Here is a 24,569-nt window from a genome sequence, read left to right on the forward strand (position 1 = left end):
CGCAATTTACAGTTTTTAATTCAGACTCTATATAAACAATAGCATATAAAAGTACATCCGTATAAAACACCATCTTGTTCTGTGCTGTGTGTCACCATCACATCCCATCAACCACTCAATGATGAGACCCAATGAGACATGGCGTGAGCCACACATCATCTAGTGGCTTTTCCATTCTCGTGAGCATCCATCCTAAAGCGAAAAACAAAGCGAGTAAACACCACTTCTTACCGCAAAATGCGATCACAGGGTATATTACACAAACGATGAAGTCAGCTCACCCATTTTCCTCTTTGAGATGTTGATAAAGCTCTGCCTTGTTATTCACCGAATTCAGCCTTCCAGCAAACTCTTGATGCTTCCTGGAGTTGGCTTGGGTGATTCTATTGGTCCAAAGCGAGAGCAGAGAGACAGGACCTGAAAGAGAAGGAACACAGGTTGACAGGTCCGTTCACAATCACAAATCTGTAACTGATGTATCTGACTGACTGAGACTGACCGTACCTCAAAATACCAGATATTGACTGGCCACTATGCAAAATTCAATCAGGTGGATGATGTCGATAAAGATCTTTCTGACTAGAAACATTTAAATGGCATTCTAACAGCTGAAACCTAAAAAAAATGATGTAGGCGACGCGATTTGTTTGCGCTGCCAATGCTCCTATTAAAGTTCTCACAAGAGGCTTTTTTTAATCCGAAGACTGTCACAAAACATCTTATACCCGGGTTTAGCGTTGTTGCATGAAAAAAATGTAACTCATTTCAAAATTAACTTGATCCACGAATGAAAACCATAAATGAAAATAACATCGATGAAACATGACTGAAAACCTTTAGATTTTTCTGGAGGCTGTTGCTCCTCTGTGGCCAAACGTGGTTTCTTGTTCAGGGGCTCAGGAGAGTCTGGTGAATCTTTGATGATCTCACATTCAGTCTGTTCATCCTTCTCACGCTCCATTACTCCCTTGAGTCTAGAGGAGAAATAGCACATACATCACAACCTTAGAGACAGTCTGGGGGATTAATGAATCTAAAAGCAACCGCGGCTTGATAAATGTACTTGTAAAGTGCTTTTCGGAGTAACACACTTCAGCCTGACATTTGAGTTGTTTGGAAGAAAAACTCAGCAGCCTAACCTCTCGGACTCAGTGGTCCAGCTCTTTTCCTCCAAATCCTTGCCATTCTTGTCTTTTTCCTCCTTGTCCTCCCTTTTCCTCCCTCTTTTCTTCTTCTCTTCCTCTTCAGGAGGTTTGCTTCGACAAGCAATAATGCAGTCCAAAACACGCTGGTGACGCTCGCTGTTGCCCACGTGAGTCTTTACCAGTGTCTCCAGCTCGTTCCACATGATTCGATACTGCTCATCGCTGCATTCATTAAAACACAGACACATCAACATGCGTGCCCGCCTTCCTACCTAGGCCGCATTTTAAGGTATTATAGGAACAAAGGAATCATGTAGGCAGTTTTATTATACTGATGAGCTCAGTGGAAATAATAGACCCATGATGCAAACAAATACAAAATAAAAGAAAACTTTTGTGGGCACAAAACTCAAACCGTGTACTTTCACTGCTTTATTTTATTAAATATGTTTATTCTATGTATTGTATTGCTCATTTGAGCAGTGTGGAATTAGCAACATCCATTTCAGAATGGAATGTTCCTTAGAAGTTGGAGCCTGTGTAGACAAAGAAACAGTTCTTTTCTGGTTCTGGAAAAGAGCCACAAAAAAGAAAATCAGATCAGCGTTTAACCTGCCTGTGTCATGCTCACCGTTTGGGACCTTTTCCTCTGGAGCCCACAGTTGAGATGGGCAGGGGGTCACTTTTCCTTTCCATATCAACAAGATTATAGACTGTCTTCTGACAGGTCAGCACATCCTCATCTGTAAGAGTGTCCTTCACAATGAGGTTTGCTAAAGGCACCACCTGAAACACACATGACCAGTCAAAAACAAGCAGAAAGAAAAATCTTTCAAAAACGATTTTACTGCAGAAAATTTCAATGCAGGTCAATTTAGCATCTAGATGGTGTCTCACCGCCTGCATATTGAAGATGGTGGTCTGGGAAATGATCATCGGCCAGTATCTTGTGTGTCTTTCTAGCTGGAATTTGGCTCTTTCAACTGGTGTTCTGCCCAATGTGTCGACCATTTCATTTGGGAATGGAGTTAGGCGATTCTCACGCATAAATTCACCAAAATCCTGCAGACGGATATTAACAGGATTAACTGCAGATTTACTCTGCTGCCAGACATAGCAAGATCTAAATGTGTCCCAAACAGTGTTGGGTGTAACTAGTTACTAAGTAATTCATTACTATACTTTTTCAAGGGGAAAGTAATTAAATTAAAGTATGATCATTTTATTACAGTTACTTCTGATGTAATTAAACTACACTGTGTAATATATGTGTGTGTGCAATAGTGGACTTGACAACAAAATTCAAAGTCTTCCTTTAAAATCTGTGATTTACTGTATAATTCTCACTTTTATAATACTTTGGTCAGTTAATAATAGTACTTCATGTAGTTTTATATTATTTATTTGCATAAATTAAAAGAGCCGTTTCATGTATTTCTTGAATCACTAATGGCGCTTTTCCAATGTATGGTACCGTCAGGTTTAGTACGACTCGGCTTGGTACAGCTCACTTCCCTTCAGTTCAGTTTGCTTTTCAACAGCAGTTTAGTACCGCTTCAAAGTGGGTGAAGATTATACATTTATTGTCATAGTTGAACTGCCTATACTCTCGTAGCATCATTGTGAACACGACAAGCACAACACATGACTAATGGAGTATATTGATGGCGGAAAATACTGCTAAAAAATACCAGAGTTTGGCAAATCTTGCAGGAAAGAGTAGACAACAATAATTTGGTTTGCTCGACAGCACACAAGGGGGTAAGCTATGTAGCATTTAACATTGCGTTAAGAGTCTCAATCTGTATATTACTGTAACTAGGCATATGATGAAATGCCAATATTACGTATTAAAATGCGTATTAATGTGTTGCAAATCCAATGACGCTGGTAATGATTCTCTCTGACCAAACAGTGATATGTGTGTAAACACGTCACATTTTGGTATCGGAACAGTATGCTTGGAACAATAGAGGTGGCACTAAAAAAAGTATCAGGTACTAGGGACTGTACCCAGTGGAAAACCCCCCAAAAGTGAGCTGTTCCGCAGGTCAGTTTTGATAAGGATACATGCAGTGCTTACTGTAATGCGGTAATCAGTCACTCGCCCCCCACAGCCTTCACTGATGGAGGGTGGGTCCTCCAGTGTGGAGCGTGTGCTGTTCAAAACATGCAAAAAAATCTCGCCTCCATGGCTGCTCAACATGTGACTGATGACCTTTGACCCTGACTTGCGCGGCTGCTCTAGCAGCACGGAGCGACCTGGGAAGATGTTAAACAAAAGACAATAATACAGTATTTATTCTCATACTGTATTATTAAGATTTATTCCCATTCCTGTAACTGGAAAAAATGTCAAAACGAAAAAATGAAATATATATGTCAAATTGATCACATACACACCATTCAACAGGAAGTTAGTTAGACAGGAAGATGGCCGGCTATTGACATCCACAGGAGAAATGCGATAGGCCCCTGTGCAGTAATGCAGCTCTGCGATCAGAAAATAAAATCATAACATGTCCGTCACATGACACATCAGGCGCTGCAATTCCCAGAGTTCCAAGCACTCACCTACACTGTTGGTGCGTGGAGTGCACCATTTAAGCGTGACGGTTTCTTTCAGGCCGCTGTCTCTGCTGGTGCTGCCAGCCATGTGCAAATCACCTACACACAGAAACAACACAAATAAACATCAATGGGTTATTCCATTGCAAGACTCATTTGCCCCAAAACTGAAGTGTTATTATTGACTCACCCTCATTTTACTACTTCCTGAAACAAATGAGATTTAGCAGAATGTTGATGCTGCCATTTTGCATAAGAAAAGCAGTGGCCATTGGCTCTAAGGGCACCAAAAATGGCAAAAACTGCCTGACTTTTGTGTCCTCATTTGCACTTCTACATATTTAAACGTCTCACAATGCGACTGGGGGCCTTCAAAGTGTTGTGAAAATGATCAACGGGCGGGGAAAGAGTTAAGGGTGAACTTTGAGCTGTCACAATATCAGATTATTTAATATAATCACAGTTATTGTCAATACTACTTGAATATTTCACATAGTACATGCATTTACATTTATTCATTTGGCAGACGCTTTTATCCAAAGCGACTTACAAGTAGTTTTATACAGTGGCACATTACTGCAGAGCAATCAGGGGTAAGGTGCCTTGCTCAAGGGCCCTTCAGTCATGATGAAATTGTTTTTTATCCATTCAATAGAAGTCTAAAGAAGTCCAGTGTTGTTTATTTTATTTTATATAATCCTTCAATAACACTCACCACTCTTAATAAATTCCATATGAGCATCTCGATGGTGCAGCAGCTCAACGTCGTAATTCGCTGAAGTGTTTGCATGCTGCTCCTCCTTCTCATATATATGTATAAACACAAACATACACACATATCAGCAGCTAGGAATCTACACTACAATGCACCGCCATGTACTGCTGCTTTCATGTTACAACATAACCGTTCCCTCAGGGGTTAACATTTCATAAAGACACCTGAGTCTCCCATATGTGGAGATCAGAGGCTACACATTAAACACAGGAAGAGACAGGAGAAGAATGAGGAGAACAGAGACTGTAGGACTCAGAGGAGCAGAATGTTTTCTCCCTGGGATCACCATTATGGCCTCAAACACACACCCTAATGCTACCGCATGTTTCTGCAGGGCCCTGCAGCTTTCAAAAAGATGAATCGCAAGCAACCAGAACAGTAAAACACACGTCACATCTGGCCACACCCAGCCAGGCTAAGAAATATTACCCCGGAAGAGATGAAGGAGAAGGCGAAGCAAAAAGAGCAACCAGATGAGGAGTTCTGGGAGCTGAAGGGGGCACTAGAGGGTCTACTATTCATCCAGCTGGGTGCTAATCAAACTGATCTTTGTATCTTAAAGAGGTGCTGTGTCTGTAATAAACACTATTTTATTTCTGTTAAAGTCAACAATAACTGCTAGTCACAGTCGATTCTACTATAATAATGTTACACATTTTATTGATGGTAATGGAATATTTGATTAAAAGCAAGTTTTAAGAAAATTTTAAGTCAGATATGGATGTGAATTTGAAAAAAGCTGTATATTTATACACTTTTTTTTTAAATAAAGCACACTGGTGAATCATGCAAATATAGTAGATGTATGTAAGATAAAGTAAATAGGCTTATTTAAATTTGCATGTTGACATTTGAAAAACAAATACAATGGGAACCAATTTTTCAGCTGTTTCTCTCCTACGTTTCTATGCAGACTGTAACCTTTGTCTTATCAAAAGTATATGAAAACAAACACACTAAGAAAGTATTTTAGAAATACGGCAGCAAAGTTAAAATAAAGCTCTTTAAAGCTCCAATTTATAATCAGAGATTAGCAAAAGCTGGATGAGGAGGGGAGGGGGTTTTGATCTGGAATAATAATAGTTGCTCTTGTGAAGTACTGACCTGCTCACAGACATTTAATGTAGGCTAGCAAAACAAACAATAAACCATGAAAACAGCAGCTGTGAAAGAAACTGATATAGTGCAAACAAGTGATGAAAAGAAAGAAAGAGAGAGACAGTCAGAAAAGAAGTGTGTGACAGTCACTGACCTTCATGGGGATGTTGGTGATGGTAGTGGAGGCCAAATCAAAGTGCTGCTGAACCAGCACATTTAGTTTAGAAGCCAGATACCTTCCAGCACGCACGCTGTGAACTTCACTGCTCAATACTGATGACAGCTGCCAAATATACAGGAGAGAGAAAGACACTCAGACTAGATCAGTAGAGAACAGTAGGACAAAATGCGTTCTATACTGTCAGCTGCAAAACAGAGAATAGACTTTAGATTTTCACCTCTTTCTTTTGACGGTCCGAGACCAGCGTGTCATCGCCCTGGGGGCAGATGTGAACCAACACAAGCTCACACTGCTGAATAGGCATCAGTCTACAGAGATCACACAGCCGGTCATCAGTATGAAAGAAATGAAAATTGCTCTTTATCGTGTTAACGGTGTTAAAGTCTATCATTGTAAACTGACCGATCAGATCCTGCTGCCAGTTTGTTCTGCTCCTGAATGGTTTCCAACACACAATCCTCTAGCATTCTGACATGGGTGTCACTAAAAGTGAAAATAGAAAGACATTCCTATTAAACAGATTATATTTAATAAAAACTCATTATTTGTAAATGGCAAAATACATAGGAATATTCTGTTAAAATAATTTGCATAAATTATATGTCACACAGCAGTTCATGTAAAAATTTAAACAAATAAGCAAGGCTTATTTTTATAGCAAAATGTGTATTTATTATGTGAAGATGTCTACAATATTTTTATTGCATTTCTCCGTTTACAACTTTCTGTGATGAATTAAGGACAGTGTGTGTCAGATGTTAACTAAAACTGACTGCTACAAATCTAAATAGCACATTTTATAGATTAAGGTGTTTACCTTTTGGCATTAGTGAGACAGACAATACGCCCCCTATTGGCTACTCTGTCAGCCATATCCATTAAAGATGTACGAGCCTCATGCTGATATTCTGTGATCTTACACAATGATTCCACAGCTGCAACCAACCCATGCAGGACACTACAGCATTCAGGATCCTGGCGAGGGTTCGGCGGACCAACAGTTGCCAAAGCAGCCATGAGCTGGAAAAACACAATAATTTCACTGTTTGTTCATCCCTTCTGCCCAATGCTCAGATTACCCAGGTACAAGCAAGGAACTCGAACTGGATGTGCAGAGTGACAGATGTGTTTTACCTCATGTGTGTTCTGGTGTTCCTGCTTCCAGTTGTTAAGGATATGAACATCGGAATCACTCACAATGTAGTTCACCTGTACATTTATCAATACACGATTGTGTTAGGTGTTCACAGAAAAAATTAGTAGTATCACTATTTACCAGATTCACGTAAAAGTTTTTAAAGATTTATCATGTGACTCTTTCCCATCAATGACAGTTAATCGTGCCAACTTCTACCGAATAAACCCTAAAAAATGCTCATCAGTTAACATAAATTTGGGTCTGTCCTACTACACATTCTGGCAGGTGAACATGTATTGCCAATGTATAAAGATTATTCTAAATATATCCACTTCTGTTCAATTGAGACTTGACAGTGCAGCTGTTTGACACAAGTTTCGACAACACAAAAATAACGTCATAATTCAATTCTTAGTGAATTGTCAATCTGCCGTGGTTTCCAGAAACTCACCAGTTTCTTGGTGGGGTAAACGTCATATAGTATGCGGCAGTACTCCATAGAGCATTCAATGGCACATGTCCAGAGAGACTTGGAAACTGGAGCCAGAGGAATCACACCCTGTGCACGGCTTTTGGTTAACATGTCAACCTCGATCAGTTGCCGACTGGACTCTGCCATGTACGGACAGTGATCCACCACAAAGGCTGTCTTGTGTGAAACTGCGAACGTCCTCATCTTTATAGTCCTGCAGCACCAGGGATGTGTAAAACATTCACATGTCAATGACTGTGGCATGTAATTAAAACTATAAACAAACATCAATTCCATTACATATTTAAAATCCATACAGCTTTTTGATAACAAGTTTATATGTATTAAACGTTAGATCTGCCTCAACGTGAAATTAAGTCTGTGGGGTCGCAAGTGTATGCAGCCTTACAACACTACAATAAATGTTTGTATTTTGTAAATAAAACACCTCATCAATCTAACAAAAAACGTGAATATATCCGACCATCACCTTATATGAAAAACAACAATCATAAATGATTAAATGTAAGTGTAATGAAGATGAAATTACATTTCACCAATGAATTAACGTTTCACCATCGTAAACAAACACCAAAATACACTTAATGTGCAATAAACACAATGTACAACATTCAAGCACCGTAAAATATGAAAGTAAGAATGAATAAAATAGCTATCAAGTTTTAGATAATAACGTAACAACATTTAGATGATAATTTGACAAACCTGGGTTTCACAGAATAGGTAGCTTTAGCATGCTAGCATCGCCCGCTAGTTTTCCATCGGTTCTGCGCGCGCACGCACCGAAGAGACTTACATAAAAACCCTTCTATGTTGTTTTGGTTAGTAAATAACAGAAACGTACAGGATAACAAAGGGTTAAAATAAAAATAACGGGACAGATGTGTTAGTCCAGGCAGACAGAAAAAACAAAGCAAAGCACAGGGGACAAAATACGTCGTTGCTCAGGTCCGTTGGTCAAAACCCACCCTGTGCACTCAGCGAACTACATGAAACGTTCCTGGAGCAAAGTTCCCTTTTATTTTTTTTATTATTAAATAAATGTAACATTTAAATTATGTAATATACATAGATATATAACTATATATAAATTTACTAATATACTATTTTCTCTGTAATAATAGCTGATGTAGGAATATATGTATCTCATGTACTCCAGGTAAAGTAGTCTAAATATAAGTATTTCAATTGATATATATATATATATATATATATATATATATATATATATATATATATATTAGTTAACATTAGTTAACTGTCTCCGATTTACAGTTTATGAAAGCAGCAGAATTACATTCTGTTGAACTCAACTTAAACAAATTCTGCTTTCATGGAAAGACCAAACATTTGCAGTTTGCATGAAGGTATTTTTTTGTCAGCTATGTTTGCATATGATTTGCATTTATTATTCATACTGATGAATAAAGGTAGTTTCAGCCCTTCCGGATTAAAATAGGAAGGATATCAGTGACCGTATTCAATGAGCTTGTATGTCATCTTCACACAGCTGATCATTGTACTCTTGACCAAAACAAAGTTTAAACACTGCATATTCAGAAAAATTATCCAGCTTTTTCAAACTACCCTGGTAAGTATTTGAATATCCCAATACTTTATGTATTAAAAAATATTACAATTTTAAGAATTTGCTTAAACGGTTACATTTTATTAATTTACTGTTAAACAACTGCTCTTGCTAATTTACTCTGTTAAGTTGTTCTACATCTATAAGCGACAATTAGATTTATTATGAATTTAAGATTGCTTTATTAATATTATCAGGAATTTAGCAGCAATTTACTTTATAATAATTAATCTTTTTGTGTAAATTGTTTTAATACATGGCATGCGACTTATCCTAAGCGACTTACAGTGCATTAATAGGCATTTGTATTGTCTTTCTATGTGCTGTCCCTGGGGGTCGAATCCATGGTTTTGGCATTGTTAACACCATACTTTATCAGTTGAGCTACATGAAAGCTTTTAAAAATGATGTCTAAACTCATATGACTTTCCTTTGAGAAACGAAGAACACAGTGTTAGGGACTGTCCATTTACTTTCATTCTAGTAAAAATACTGTAAAATACTTTGTTAGCAGAGTAATGATATTTTAAAAAATTGTAAAAGGAAGTACAGTAATTAGTTCCTGTATCATAAAGACAATAACAACTAAAGACAAGTCTATACAATTGTGTAAATATATGTTAACTGATGGACACGATTAAAAATGAACTGGCTTCATGCTACCAATTTGAATTTTTATTGATACAGTATTATGAAGAAACCAAAAATATGAATTTAAGTTTTCATGCGTTTGTAATTTTTTATGTATGTGTGTTCTCCGTTCCAGGTTCAGCCTTCATTAAATATCAAGATGGGTGTAGCTGAGGAAATCTTATTTTGTGTCTTTATCTTACAAGGTTGAGATTTTATCTTGTCATCAATATTGTTTGTTGTGAACCATCAAAGTGTTTTAGCCTGTTGTGTAAAACTAAATACATTTCAAACACAAATGACATAAAGTTTAGACTATAGATAGAATTGGAGCTCTCTATTTATAGGAATGTGGGCATTGGTTAAATTGTATTGTTTGGAAGAATTTGATTTCAAAACAAGCACTAACCTTTCACATGCTAATTTGTCATTATGCTCCATCAGTTTTAAAGTACGATGTTTTACAAATTTATACTTTATCAATATGTCATACTGTCTATTCAGTAACATTCACTGAAAGTCCTGCTCAGGCTTTCAACTGTCCAATATCTTAATTAAAAACCTAGTCAACAAAGAGTGTGTGTTCGTATAGCCACCAAATAAAGTGTGCTACTTCACATTGTTTTAAAGGTGTTTGGTGTGGAGATTGGAGCGTCAGTTTTTCAGACCGTATTGACGCTCTGAATGGATTCTGTGTGACCATAAACTGCAGATTTGATATAGAAGACAAATATAATAAAGATCTTACTGATAGTGCTGTGGGAAAGTGGCGTAAAGACGGGACGGATGTATTTGATTCCAGCAAATCTAACAGCAGGATTAAAGGGAAAATAACTGGAAAATTAGTACACAAAGACTGTACCACCGTCTTTTATGATGTTACTTCAGATCACAAAGGCACATTTTACTTCAGGATTGAGGGAAATGGTACACTGAAATATACCTATACAAAAAAATATGTTTCAATACGTGTGATTGGTGAGTAATATTATTCTAGAGAAATTGTAAAACAGTGCAAAAAATTAAATATACAGTATAAATAAATAAAACACAATTTCAACATTGTACCTATACAATGTGTGTTTCTCTGATCAATATCTTGATTATCTTACTGTGGCTGCAACACATCAATTTAATGTGTTTACAAAGCATCCCACATGTGATATACAACAAGTCAAATAAATCATATTTCAGATTCTCCCTCCAACCCGACGGTAAAGATGTTTATGGGGCAGATGGAGGTTCAGGAGGTGTTAGAGGGGAACGCGGTGAGACTGCGGTGCTCTGCTATCACTCTCTGCTCCTCTTCTCCACCTACTCTCACATGGAGATCCACTGACACACTCCCCAAAAATGAAAACAACAGACTACAGGAACAACAGAATCAAACTGAGATCGTCTCTGATCTGAACTTCACTGCTTCTCATCTTCAACATGGAGTCACTTTCATCTGCTATATAACCTACCAGCTACAGAACAGGAACACAACAGCACAGAGCAACATCACGTTACGTGTTCTGTGTAAGAGGAAATGAGATGGATCTTGTTTACCATATGACTATAAATTACATAATGATGCTTTCGATTTGTTTTCCTCTCAGATGCTCCTAAAAACACATCAGTATCTGTGTTTCCACCTAACTATTTACTGGAGGGCACTTCAGTAACTTTGACCTGCAGAAGTGATGCAAATCCAGCAGTGCTGAACTACACCTGGTTCAGAGAGAATAGAGGACAGCTGGAGCAGCTACAGACTGGACAGAATCTAACCTTTAATGTGACTGATCGAACACACACGGGTCGCTATTACTGTCGAGCCAGAAACCAACATGGTACACAAAACACATCAGTGTTGCTGGACATTCAGTGTGAGTATTAGCAGTTTAGTTTACTTATTCACTCACATTAACTTCAACTATTTATAGTGTAATCTAAAATACAAGAGAATCTTTTAGTGATGCATTTAACAAGATGTCACTCAAAATATTCTTGTATTGGACTTGGACACACGTCTTACATCACATGTGTCACAAACAAGTGTGAAACCTCAAATCATGCAGTGTTTGAAAGAAAAAACTGTCTTACCCAGAACATAAACATTGAAAAAGACTTAACGTCTGAAAAATGACCAGTAATTGTATTTCCAAAACAGAGAGACTTGAGTTTTGGAGTTTACTTCTCTTTTGATTTTCCAAGTGGTTTTGTCCATTTACCCATCTCAGATGCTCCTAAAAACACATCAGTATCTGTGTTTCCATCTAACTATGTACTGGAGGGCACTTCAGTAACTTTGACCTGCAGAAGTGATGCAAATCCAGCAGTGCTGAACTACACCTGGTTCAGAGAGAATAGAGGACAGCTGGAGCAGCTACAGACTGGACAGAATCTAACCTTTAATGTGACTGATCGAACACACACGGGTCGCTATTACTGTCGAGCCAGAAACCAACATGGTACACAAAACACACCAGTGTTGCTGGACATTCAGTGTGAGTATTAGCAGTTTAGTTTACTTATTCACTCACATTAACTTCAACTATTTATAGTGTAATCTAAAATACAAGAGAATCTTTTAGTGATGCATTTAACAAGATGTCACTCAAAATATTCTTGTATTGGACTTGGACACACGTCTTACATCACATGTGTCACAAACAAGTGTGAAACCTCAAATCATGCAGTGTTTGAAAGAAAAAACTGTCTTACCCAGAACATAAACATTGAAAAAGACTTAACGTCTGAAAAAAGACCAGTAATTGTATTTCCAAAACAGAGAGACTTGAGTTTTGGAGTTTACTTCTCTTTTGATTTTCCAAGTGGTTTTGTCTATTTACCCATCTCAGATGCTCCTAAAAACACATCAGTATCTGTGTTTCCACCTAACTATGTACTGGAGGGCACTTCAGTAACTTTGACCTGCAGAAGTGATGCAAATCCAGCAGTGCTGAACTACACCTGGTTCAGAGAGAATAGAGGACAGCTCGAGCAGCTACAGACTGGACAGAATCTAACCTTTAATGTGACTGATCGAACACACACGGGTCGCTATTACTGTCGAGCCAGAAACCAACATGGTACACAAAACACATCAGTGTTGCTGGACATTCAGTGTGAGTATTAGCAGTTTAGTTTACTTATTCACTCACATTAACTTCAACTATTTATAGTGTAATCTAAAATACAAGAGAATCTTTTAGTGATGCATTTAACAAGATGTCACTCAAAATATTCTTGTATTGGACTTGGAGACACGTCTTACACCACATGTGTCACAAACAAGTGTGAAACGTCAAATCATGCAGTGTTTGAAAGAAAAAACTGTCTTACCCAGAACATAAACATTGAAAAAGACTTAACGTCTGAACAATGACCAGTAATTGTATTTCCAAAACAGAGAGACTTGAGTTTTGGAGTTTACTTCTCTTTTGATTTTCCAAGTGGTTTTGTCCATTTTCCCATCTCAGATGCTCCTAAAAACACATCAGTATCTGTGTTTCCATCTAACTATGTACTGGAGGGCACTTTAGTAACTTTGACCTGCAGCAGTGATGCAAATCCAGCAGTGCTGAACTACACCTGGTTCAGAGAGAATAGAGGACAGCTGGAGCAGCTACAGACTGGACAGAATCTAACCTTTAATGTGACTGATCGAACACACACGGGTCGCTATTACTGTCGAGCCAGAAACCAACATGGTACACAAAACACATCAGTGTTGCTGGACATTCAGTGTGAGTATTTAAATTATTTAAAGGAAAGATGAATATTGTCTTTTTATCAACTACTCTATTCTTAGTAATGTACTCAGTGTGTATGGTGTATAATGACCAACAAAAAAATAAAAGGGTTTTGCTCAGGAATGCTTCTTTTCCTGGCCATTATTTGCTTGCCTGAATATTGCAAACTCAAATGGCTTACTACATGTTTAAAGCACTAAAAAGGCAATAATAAACAGAAATGAGTTGACATATACAGGCACTTATATTCCTCTGTTCTGTTTTAGATGCTCCCACAATCTCAAATTCTTCCAGTTTTACTCTTGGGGATGTAATAGTGTGTTCATGTGAGGCTCATGGGAATCCTTCTCCTAAAGTGGAGTGGCATCTATCTGGACAACCTGTCTGGAACTCCACAAACACATTCATCAGCGAGGAACGATTGAGCAGCACATACTTGAGAAGCATCATCACTGTCCATCCATCACCAACAGACACTTTGCAATGTGTCGGCAGAAACAGTCATGGAACTACCAGTCAACAGTTTCAAATGCGTCCTCGGGAGACTGCATGTAAATTGCATGCCAGTTTTTCATTATCAGGCAACATTTGTTCACTTGTATACATACAGTATTTGCATGAGATAGGCATGACTGTGTTTTGGTATAATATACAGTGAGGCAACTGTTCATTGTTTATTTAACAGGCTTTAACTTTTGCTTCCTGCTGGTTGGATTTGCTGTCGGGGCTTTAGTTATGGCGTTCCTGTGGGTCGCAACACACATATACAAGTAAGTGATGGCAACAAATGAGCATACTGAAATACAGGTATCAAGTACAGATGTTTTCTCGCACGATTGTGAACAGGCACAGGAAAAACTATTTTTACTCGTTTCATTTCAGTAGATTCTGCATGACTAGACAAGATGATAAAACTGGACTCGTTCTAAATGATGAGGTACACAGAGACAGTGTATACATACTTATACAAACAAACTTTCCAGATGCTTTTGGTTTTTACAAGCTGAAAAAGTTGAATCTGCGTTGTTGATCATCCATTTGGCTGTTCTACAGGAGAGCGATAAACATGTTTATGGCAATCCAGTCGTGCTGGCACCTGCTGGAGACGCTACACTGAATGATCCAGAATCCCTTCATTATTCCACCATTGACTTCACAAACACTCAAACAAGGTCCAGAGAGATCAGATTTGTCTCCTCACCTACCACAGACTATGCTGTGATCCAACATTTTGGTCAAATGTCTTGAGGGGAGAAGTGGATGTGAAGTTAATTTACTCTCTTGACATTTCAAACCTGCTTTGACTTCCGCAGAACACAGAAGATGATTTTTTGAAGAATGTTGTCAACCAGCACCCCATTCACTTGCATTTATTTTGTGTCCATATAGTGAATGGGTGTGCGCTGTCCAGTTACCAACTTAATTCAAAGTATCTTCTTTTGTCTGTTACGCAAGAAAGAAAAGTCATACAGGTTTAAAATGACAACGGTGAGTTAATGATGACAGCAATTTAACTTTTGGGTTAATTATCCCATTAATACACATAATAGACTATAATACTGTGCATGTTCCTGTACGTTTAAAAAGTGTTTAAATTCTAAAATGTCATTATTTACCAAATATATTAGTTTTAAAAACAAAATGATCACATTTATCTACATGTAATTTCCAAAATTATTGTTTTATCAGCTTTTATGTTTTATATTATTTAGGTAAGACATCTATGATATAAATCATCATATTGTTGGAAAATATTGTTTCCTATTATTTTCAAATAAATAGTAAGTAAATGCTCTACAAATGTGTTAAAAGTGTACATTTGATTTTTAACATCCAAATATTCTTCAAAGTTATGCACACCTACATTTAAATTCATGGATTTAATGTTTCTAGGGGACCCACTGTATATATCTGTCACTGAATTCTGTCAAAAAACACTTTGGTTACGTAAAGTTTAGTGCTTGCAAGGAAGCACTTCTTGGAAATGAGAGGCTGAGGGGAATTTTCAACAGTAAAATATTTTAAAACCAACGTATATGATGTCGTATAGCAGTAAAGTGTTATGTTACATACAGTATTTCACACGGAAGAGTTGCCGTCTTGATTTCTGATTTACATTATGGACATACAAACAACATAATCTTTGCTGGTTTACGTGGAGGAAATATTCTGTATATTCATAAACTCTGTCCTAGCTGTCCATACAGAAACCAATCGGAAAACGTGTTATTGCACTTGACTACCAAACTATAATGAAATAATACTAAATAATATTAAAAGGATAAATAGTACTATATAAATATAGCAGAACCCACAAAACCTGATTTGTTTTCAGTGTTTCTCTTTGTGTTACTTTGCATTACAAGAGGGAAGTCTGTTTGCTTTTATTATTGTCTAGTATTAACAGGGTTTCTTACTTGTTTTAAGGTCTTGTTTATAAAAAAGAAAACCCCTAAAAGGACTTTTGTGTAAAAAGTTCTGTTTTTACCTGACATTTAGTTTTTAGTTGGAGTTTTTAGATAAATACCCATCAAAAGTGTAATTTAATGATTATTAATTTTTTTACACATTTTGGAATGATAGTAAACTAAAAATAACACAAATGTAACTATAAGAGACATAATGGACTCATTCTGACCAGCAAGTTGCATTCCAACAAAAATACATTATATATCCTAAACTCACAAAACACTGTGCACATTTTTAGAATACATCATATACTGTACAAGAGTACAATACTAATGCGGTTCTTGTTTATCCATTAGGGTGTTGTTTAGGAGAATGGGGTAGAATTTTTTACAGTAAAATCCTGCTGCCACCTGCTGGAGCTGCTGCACAACCTGAATCCCTCGTTTCTTTCACATCCACTTAAACTCTAAATCCGCCTGGAGAAGTACGAGGAATTGATCAATTATCACTGAATATGCTGTTTTCCGATTCCAAAATAACTACTGTATGTTGAAGTAACAAAACTACAAAGCACTGTCCAACAGCAGCTTTGATAGAGTCAAACTGTCCTCCCACACATCAGAAAACACAACATATGAAAATACTACCCATCCCAAGCTTGTTCCTCAGTTGGTCACGCCATGCAGGTGAAGTCACAAAACAAGAAAGCCAAGCGCAAGCCTGCACGCAAGTAAAACATTGCTGACCTGGCCAGAATCACTTCAATCTGTGCAATCTTGGAATACATTAGTAAATATCATACTATTTTCTAAATGTGCCATAATGAAGATAACGTTAATGGGGAATTTACAGGTTAGATTATAATGTTTTTTCCAAAAGGGTCGATGTTTCATGAGTGTTATCCATTTTTTTCACAACCCAGGTGTAAACCCGAATCCCTGATTTTGACGGATTATGGATTTTTTCTGTTTTCTCTGTGCGGTGTGCACACTTGTCACGAGTCTCATTCTTTTAGTTTTTTTTCAGTTATCATATCCTTCTACAGCTGTTGTATTTCAATAACTTGATGTGTTTGTCATTGTATTAAATCCACCCAACCAAGTTATGCAATTATTTCAGAACAAGAAAGATCATAAGGGTTTTGAACGACATCAGCATAAATAAAGAGTGACAGAATTTAAAATGTTGTGAGAACTATCCCATTTGGGTTCATTACATTGTATTGCTCAGAATAGTACCATAATGTTCAGAAGGGGAGGAAAGACTGATGTCACTCCACTCAACTGAACTCACACGCACTGTTCTAGACTGTGAAAGAGCTAAATTATATGGCTTCTTTTAGGACTACCTTTTTTCGTGTACAAAAAAATATTTGTCTGAAACAAGCAACTTTGTCAATATATTTAAATACAAATTAGACACACTACAGGTCTAATGTGTGGGTACCATTTTTCTCAAGATCCTAAAAACCTTTTGATCCATTTAATATGTTAAGAATTGTTAAAATATAAATAGCACTCATAATTACTTGACATTTTTATTAAAAAAAGTGGAACAAATAATACTAAAGACACCAATAAGAAGTCAAGATAGTAGGGAACTCCTTCAAGCCTGTTGGAAAATTTTCCCAGGGATACCTAAAAAAAGAAATTCTTTGCAAATTCTATGCAAAGAGTGACTACATAAAATAATACACAGTAGCATAGTTTCGTTTATTTATTAGGCTTGTTTAGACACATAATTCTCATCTTTAAAATAAACGCAGAGGTCTTAAATGAAACGAGTGATATTTTAACCATCTACTATTCATTTGATATTAAAAATACAGTCCAAGCTATTGAAAGTGTGTTGTTTCTGCTCCTCCCAAACACGCCTTTAACTGGCATTGACTGAGCAAACAGATGTTGTAGCTCTGCTCCAGTCACACCATTTTGTTAAGCTAATGATGTTATATCAGAACTGAAAGGATGCTAAAACAACAACAGGAATGTTTCAATAGCATCATGGTTATAAAGCCCACAGTGCTTACTAGTTTGTGGAAAGCAACCTGCAAAATGGCCTCCTTACATTTAAGATAGGATAAGAGTTTAAATGTGGAATTACCACGCTCTTGATTCAAGAACCATTGTAGGGATATAAGGACATTTTTTATTGTCTGTTTTGGAACGGAAGGGGTATGAATGACCCCATATTAATGAACCGTTATTTTATGTTGTAATGATAACATGTAAACTTATAAAAAGTATCATTTCAAATACGGTAGAACAGCACTTCTATAAACCACTGACGTATGAGTGGGGCCAGCATTGCTGCAGAGGTTGAAGGGATGGGGGTTCAGCCTGTCAATGCTCAGACCATACGCCACACACTGCATCAAATTGGAGTCCCCTTTGGAGGCTGGGCCGCAGGGCAGTATTCCAACATGATAACTACCCCAAACACACATCCAAAACGACCACTGTCTTGCTAAAGAAGCTAAGGGTAAAAGTAATGAACTAAAACCCTATTGTGCATCTGTGGGGCATCCTCAAACGGAAGGTGGAGGAGCGCAAGGTCTTTAACATCCACCAGCTCCATGATGTCGCCATGGAGGAGTGGAAGAGGACTCTAGTGGCAACATGTGAAGCTCTGGTAAACTCTATGCCCAAAAGGGTCAAGGCAATGCAGGAAAATAATGGAGCCACACAAAATACTGATACTTTGGGCCCAATTTGGACATTTTCACTTAGGGTTATACTACTCCCTTCAGTTGCCAACGGTTAAGACATTAATTAAGTCTTGAGTTAAGTGTTGAGGTAGTTTGAGGGGACAGCAAATGTACACTATTATAAAAGCTGTACACTCACTACTTAACATTGTAGCAAAGTGTAATGAAGAGATATAATACAATTTTTACTCAAATGTGAGGGGTATACTCACATCTGTGAGGTACTGTCTTAATTACGAATATAACATTATAAAGTCAAAGAGAATGTACAAGCTCTTAAGTATTTTGCATTGGAGTGTAATGTCCTGTTAAAGGCATGTAGTTGATAAAAAACTGCAGGCTCTGGTCAATTTGACTTTAAAATCTTTAAACAGAATTTTGCATAACTTTCCTCTGTTCGTGTAAAGAATGGAATACTCATGCTAACACAGGAAGCACTGGACTGGTACATGTAAGGTCAGTCGGTATTTTGTGTGCATGGTTCGCTTTACAGAGCTCAGTTTGACTTAATCTCATTTTATCATTGGCAGGTGCTTCAGTGCAGACCCCTAAAGGATCAATCCATCTTAAAATTAGCTTTCAGGAAAGATATTGAACTGATTTCTGGTAAGATGATCTTTAACTCTTTCTTTATCTTTAGATGTTACTTTTAGTAAAGTACTGGTTAACCTTAAATTTGTTTCCATTTTGTAAAATCACATTTATGTTATCAAATATTTGCTTGCTCATTATACACCATAACTGGTCAAAAGTTTATGGTAAATAACTCATTTAAAAATTAAGGTAGTTTTAAAAAACAACTACTAAAAACCACAATGACATTAAAAATATACATAAAAATACAACAAAAACAATAAAGGAAAAGACTGGCAGGGGTCCAGATCCCAACAGCAAAAGAAAAACCTGATACAAAAAAGCAATGAAAGTCATTATCTAAACTGGCACAGAAGACACAAGGCTGCCTTTATAGGTAAGACTAGCACTTACTGGTGATCATATCACCCTGGGTTGCTGTTCAAAAATACATCTTACTGTCTGCTTTTCTTTATTATCCGGTCTAATTGATCTATTTTAAAAACAATATGCTTAATAAAATGTTAGCTTTCAAACGAATCAGATTCATTTGTTGGAACATTTATATGTATTGCTAGAAAACTCATTTTAAACTTCAGATCCAAACGATTTGAAGATCATGAGAAACATTTCAGTGACATCACACTTTTGACCAGTGTCTTTCAATAAAGGAATTCTGTGGTTTAATATTTAGTTTTCTTCAAGTCATTTATGCATATTTACAGGAGTGTTCATGTTTTATCAAAGGAATCATCTTATTTTAAACAACGCAAAGCTATGGACAAAACATTGAAAATCATTCTTTTCATTTTCTTGCCACAAGGTTTGTTTGTCTTAATTTTCCTCCTAAAAATATATTTCCTATATAAAATATATGGTGTGACAAAAGTGTTGTTTTAATTGCTGCAAGACAATTCAGAAAAAACTAAATGTGTGTTTTATGTGTTGCCTAGATAATAAACATAAATGTTTGTTATTTTGGTGTCTGAACCTCACTCTACATGTTGTTTTTTATCACTCATCATGCACGTATTGTAGGTGTTTGGTGTAGAACTTGGAACATCAGTCTGCCAAACAAGATTGAAGCTCTAAATGGATCATGTGTGTCCATAAACTGCAGATTTGATATTCCAGAATTATTTGACATTTATCTCACTAACACCGCTGGAGGAGTTTGGTATAAAACTCTGAATGGCATAAAAACTTTGGTGTTTAACTCCAGCAGGCCTACTCTCTCTCTATTTAAAGGGAATATAACTGGACAATTAGGATACAAAGACTGTACCACAATCTTTTTTAATTCTACTTCAAATCACAGAGGCACATATAACTTTAGGATTGAAGGTCAAAATCCACTGAAATATGTGTTCGGACAACAATTTGTTTCAATAGATGTGATCAGTGAGTGTAAATTATTTAAAATTCCAAATTGTAAACTAGTAATGGGCAATTACATTTTACCTATATATAATAAATCTGTGTGCAATCAGATTCTCCCTCCAACCCGACGGTAAAGATGTTTATGGGGCAGATGGAGGTTCAGGAGGTGTTAGAGGGGAACGCGGTGAGACTGCGGTGCTCTGCTATCACTCTCTGCTCCTCTTCTCCACCTACTCTCACATGGAGATCCACTGACACACTCCCCAAAAATGAAAACAACAGACTACAGGAACAACAGAATCAAACTGAGATCGTCTCTGATCTGAACTTCACTGCTTCTCATCTTCAACATGGAGTCACTTTCATCTGCTATATAACCTACCAGCTACAGAACAGGAACACGACAGCACAGAGCAACATCACGTTACGTGTTCTGTGTAAGAGGAAATCAGATTGATCTTGTTTACCATATGACTATAAATTACATAATGATGCTTTCGATTTGTTTTCCTCTCAGATGCTCCTAAAAACACATCAGTATCTGTGTTTCCACCTAACTATGTACTGGAGGGCACTTCAGTAACTTTGACCTGCAGAAGTGATGCAAATCCAGCAGTGCTGAACTACACCTGGTTCAGAGAGAATAGAGGACAGCTGGAGCAGCTACAGACTGGACAGAATCTAACCTTTAATGTGACTGATCGAACACACACGGGTCGCTATTACTGTCGAGCCAGAAACCAACATGGTACACAAAACACATCAGTGTTGCTGGACATTCAGTGTGAGTGTTACTGGTCTAGTTTATTTGCACTACATTTCCCAGTATGCACTGTGGAATGAATTAACTTTATTTATTGGGGCAGTTAGATACATTTTTTATTGTTTCTTCCCAGATCCTCCCAAGAACACATCAATATCAGCGATTCCATTCAGTACTGTGTTAGAAGGCAATCCAGTCACTCTGATATGCAACGCTAATGCAAACCCAGCACTGGTAGATTACATCTGGTACATAGAGAATAGTGGACAATTTCAAGTGCTTCAGACGGGATATAATCTCACCTTCAGCATAACTAACTCCACACAAAGGGGGAATTACTATTGTATAGCTCGAAACAAGCATGGGGAACAAAATACATCAGTTTTACTGGATATTCAGTGTGAGTACAAAAGCAGCTCTACAGTACCTCTTAGCACACTCCCCACATGCCACCAAAACCACCCAACATCTTTATCCTGAACATGATTGGATGAACTCATTCCAAAGAATAAAAACGCTTATTTCCTTAAAATTAGCTATTTTTATCTACATACACCACGTAAATTTCACAATGTTGTTTCTACAGTAGCCCGGCCTAAACGGACAGACTGCTCTACAGAGTCCATTTCGTAATCTCCTTCGGCAAATTATTTAATTCGTATAAAGTAAAATGTATTTGTGTTCTCTACCAACTTAATACAAATCCTTGTCTTTTTTAATAGTTGCCCCTAAAAACACATCTGCATCAGTGATTCCATCCAGTACTGTGTTAGAGGGTAATCCAGTGACTCTGATCTGCAACACCAATGCAAACCCAACATTGGTCAACTACACCTGGTACAAAGACAATGGAGGACAGATTCAACAGCTTCAGACTGGATATAATCTCACGTTCAGTTCTGCTAACTCCACACAAAGTGGCCATTACTATTGTATAGCTCAAAACAAGCATGGCCAACAAAACTCATCAGTTGTACTGGATATTCAGTGTGAGTACAAATGCAGCCCTCTATATACTGTATCACAGCACATTGCCAATAGACTCTACGCACCATCGCTTCCCCGTTTTGTCGCAGTCCATTCAGTTACATCCGGCGCGGGTAGCGTCCAATGTTCACCCAAGATGCACATAGAATTACGTTCAACGACGTGAGTCAAATGATCCAAACACCAAAGAGGGGAAAGGCTTCAGGCATCTGTTTCAAGCTACATTCACAAATATGATATAAAACAAGTATTTTTTACTGAATATATCCTTATCACTTCAGCCCTATGAGAGTGGAAGTTGCACTGGCTGAGATTTTAGCAGATGCACGTCACCACCCCGCGTGCATAGAGTCTATTGCTTCAGCTAGTCTTTCCTAGGTCAAACATTTAATGTTTTTTTCTCTCAGATCCCCCTAAATACACATCAATATCAGCAATTCCATCCAGTGCTGTGTTAGAGGGCAATCCAGTGACTCTGATATGCAGTTGTGATGCAAATCCAGCACTGGTCAACCACACCTGGTACAAAGAGTTTGAAGGACAGCTGGAGCAGCTACAGACTGGAGATAATCTAACCATTAGTGTAACCAATACCACACACGCTGGGTGGTACTACTGTGTAGCTCAAAACAAGCATGGCCAACAAAATTCATCTGTTTTTCTAGATATTCAGTGTGAGTGTAAAGGAAGTCCTCTTACATGTTCATTTCAGATAAATGGCATGAAGTCTCCAATGTTGTTTTTAAAGAGAATAGTTCTACCCAAAGCAAACATTGTGTTTTACCCTCAAGTCATTACAAACGTATATGCTGTTATTTTTTCTGTGCAAGATAAAAGTAGAATTGTTTTAGTTTGGTCTAATTATTCAATTTAATATAATTGTCATGACACTACTGTGTATTTTGAAAAAATATCAGCAAGTCCTTCCTAAATCAATTTTTTACCATTTGTTCTCAGATCCCCCTAAAAACACATTAACTTCAGTGATTCCGTCCACAACTGTCTTAGAGGGCAATCCAGCGACTCTGATCTGCAACACCAGTGCAAATCCAGCACTGGTCAACTACACCTGGTACAGAGAGATTAGCGGACAGTTTTATCAGTTTCAGACTGGAAATAATCTCACTTTCAGCATAACTAATCGCACACACTATGGATGGTACTACTGTGTAGCTCAAAACAAACATGGGGAACAAAACACGTCAGTTTTACTTGATATTCAGTGTAAGTACAATAGCAGGTCTGTTTTTTCTATTACATGTCACTCATAGAAAAAATTTCTATCACTCAAACTATTCAAACTTCTCACTCGTCCTGTGACATGACTGACTTCCACATTTATTTAAACTCTATTCAGATCTGCCTTCACAATGCAATTTACAAGTCTTACACCACATTTTATCGTGTTCTATCAGAATCCTGTCACTTCTAGTATCTAAACTAACCTAAAACTGTGCAACAGTCAGAAAACCACCAGCTAATAGATAAACACAGAAACGTGGGTGAAAATCTTGTTGTTCTATTCTATTCTATTCTATTCTATTCTATTCTATTCTATTCTATTCTATTCTATTCTATTCTATTCTATTCTATTCTATTCTATTCTATTCTTTTGTTAAATCATAGTATATATCATCCTTTTGTCTTATTTGTTTTTCATTAGTTTCCCCTAAAGACACAACCATATCTTCATCCAGTACTGTGTTGGAAGGCAATCCTGTCTCTGTGATCTGCAGCGCTAATGCAAATCCAGCACTAGTAAATTACACCTGGTACAGAGAAACTAGAGGACAGCTTCAACAGTTTCAGACTGGATATAATCTCACTCTCAGCGTAACAAATCGCGGACACAGTGGATGGTACTACTGTGTAGCTCAAAACAAGCATGGCCAACAAAACACGTCAGTTATGCTGGATATTCAGTGTGAGTAAATCCTGTTACATTTTCATTTCAGACAAATGGCGCAACCATTTCTTTAAAATATTTTTACATTCGGTCTCACCCTCAAGTCAATCCAAACCTGTATTAGATTAACATAGAAATATTTTGCAGAATCATTAGGCAGCTCTTACCATTAAACATAATGACAGTTTTAGTAAACAAGGATTGCCCAAAAAAAACCTGCCCAAAACCTATTTTTGTCAAAATGGTGGTTCACATGGCCTGCGCTATATTTCAAGTCTTCTGAATCCAGACAGGTAGGTAAACAAATTAAGTAACACCAAACGTGTTTGGAATGGCATGATGGGTAAGTCAATAATAAAATAATTGTGAATTTGTGTAAACGGTTCAATTAGATGTTTTATTTGTCTTCGGAGATAAATCATTGAAATTTGTCTTTAAGCTTCTTTCTATCATCATCGTCACCAGCAGCATTACACGACAACATTCTGTTT

The 24,569-nt window shown here is 37.2% G+C and overlaps 2 protein-coding genes across 5 annotated transcripts in view; one reads left to right on the forward strand and one right to left on the reverse strand.

The window, feature by feature from the left end:
• ints13 (integrator complex subunit 13) overlaps positions 1–24,569 on the reverse strand; it is a gene marked incomplete at its 3' end in the record, with an annotated part of 27,003 nt that continues 2,434 nt past the window's right edge. For 2 of the 4 annotated variants that reach the window (XM_079454705.1, XM_079454706.1), the window contains 16 exons: positions 7,357–7,591; positions 6,902–6,976; positions 6,585–6,787; positions 6,170–6,250; positions 5,985–6,075; positions 5,741–5,869; positions 4,429–4,513; positions 3,720–3,812; positions 3,549–3,638; positions 3,229–3,407; positions 2,043–2,207; positions 1,777–1,931; positions 1,140–1,367; positions 835–974; positions 282–417; positions 1–192 (listed from right to left, as the gene is read on the reverse strand). In XM_079454705.1, the coding sequence (XP_079310831.1) occupies positions 156–192; positions 282–417; positions 835–974; positions 1,140–1,367; positions 1,777–1,931; positions 2,043–2,207; positions 3,229–3,407; positions 3,549–3,638; positions 3,720–3,812; positions 4,429–4,513; positions 5,741–5,869; positions 5,985–6,075; positions 6,170–6,250; positions 6,585–6,787; positions 6,902–6,976; positions 7,357–7,581 (2,112 nt within the window). In that variant the 5' untranslated portion in view covers positions 7,582–7,591. Of the gene's footprint in view, positions 193–277; positions 418–834; positions 975–1,139; positions 1,368–1,776; positions 1,932–2,042; positions 2,208–3,228; positions 3,408–3,548; positions 3,639–3,719; positions 3,813–4,428; positions 4,514–5,740; positions 5,870–5,984; positions 6,076–6,169; positions 6,251–6,584; positions 6,788–6,901; positions 6,977–7,356; positions 7,592–8,103; positions 8,392–24,569 lie in introns of those variants that run through there. The other 2 variants (XM_079454704.1, XM_079454707.1) reach the window with 2 other exon arrangements.
• Positions 8,856–24,569, forward strand: part of LOC306892972 (sialoadhesin-like) — a 23,617-nt gene continuing 7,903 nt past the window's right edge. Inside the window, exons 1-18 of the mRNA XM_079454395.1 lie at positions 8,856–8,989; positions 9,753–9,822; positions 10,247–10,594; positions 10,811–11,137; positions 11,218–11,484; positions 11,839–12,105; positions 12,460–12,726; positions 13,081–13,347; positions 13,620–13,904; positions 14,039–14,123; positions 14,236–14,290; positions 14,407–14,571; positions 18,301–18,393; positions 19,000–19,075; positions 20,533–20,859; positions 20,940–21,170; positions 21,908–22,174; positions 22,580–22,781. Of these exons, the coding sequence (XP_079310521.1) occupies positions 8,882–8,989; positions 9,753–9,822; positions 10,247–10,594; positions 10,811–11,137; positions 11,218–11,484; positions 11,839–12,105; positions 12,460–12,726; positions 13,081–13,347; positions 13,620–13,904; positions 14,039–14,123; positions 14,236–14,290; positions 14,407–14,571; positions 18,301–18,393; positions 19,000–19,075; positions 20,533–20,859; positions 20,940–21,170; positions 21,908–22,174; positions 22,580–22,781 (3,707 nt within the window). The 5' untranslated portion in view covers positions 8,856–8,881. The remainder of the gene's footprint in view (positions 8,990–9,752; positions 9,823–10,246; positions 10,595–10,810; positions 11,138–11,217; positions 11,485–11,838; positions 12,106–12,459; positions 12,727–13,080; positions 13,348–13,619; positions 13,905–14,038; positions 14,124–14,235; positions 14,291–14,406; positions 14,572–18,300; positions 18,394–18,999; positions 19,076–20,532; positions 20,860–20,939; positions 21,171–21,907; positions 22,175–22,579; positions 22,782–24,569) is intronic.

The sequence above is a fragment of the Barbatula barbatula genome (assembly GCF_947034865.1).
Source record: "Barbatula barbatula genome assembly, chromosome: 4".
Lineage (NCBI taxonomy): Eukaryota > Metazoa > Chordata > Actinopteri > Cypriniformes > Nemacheilidae > Barbatula > Barbatula barbatula.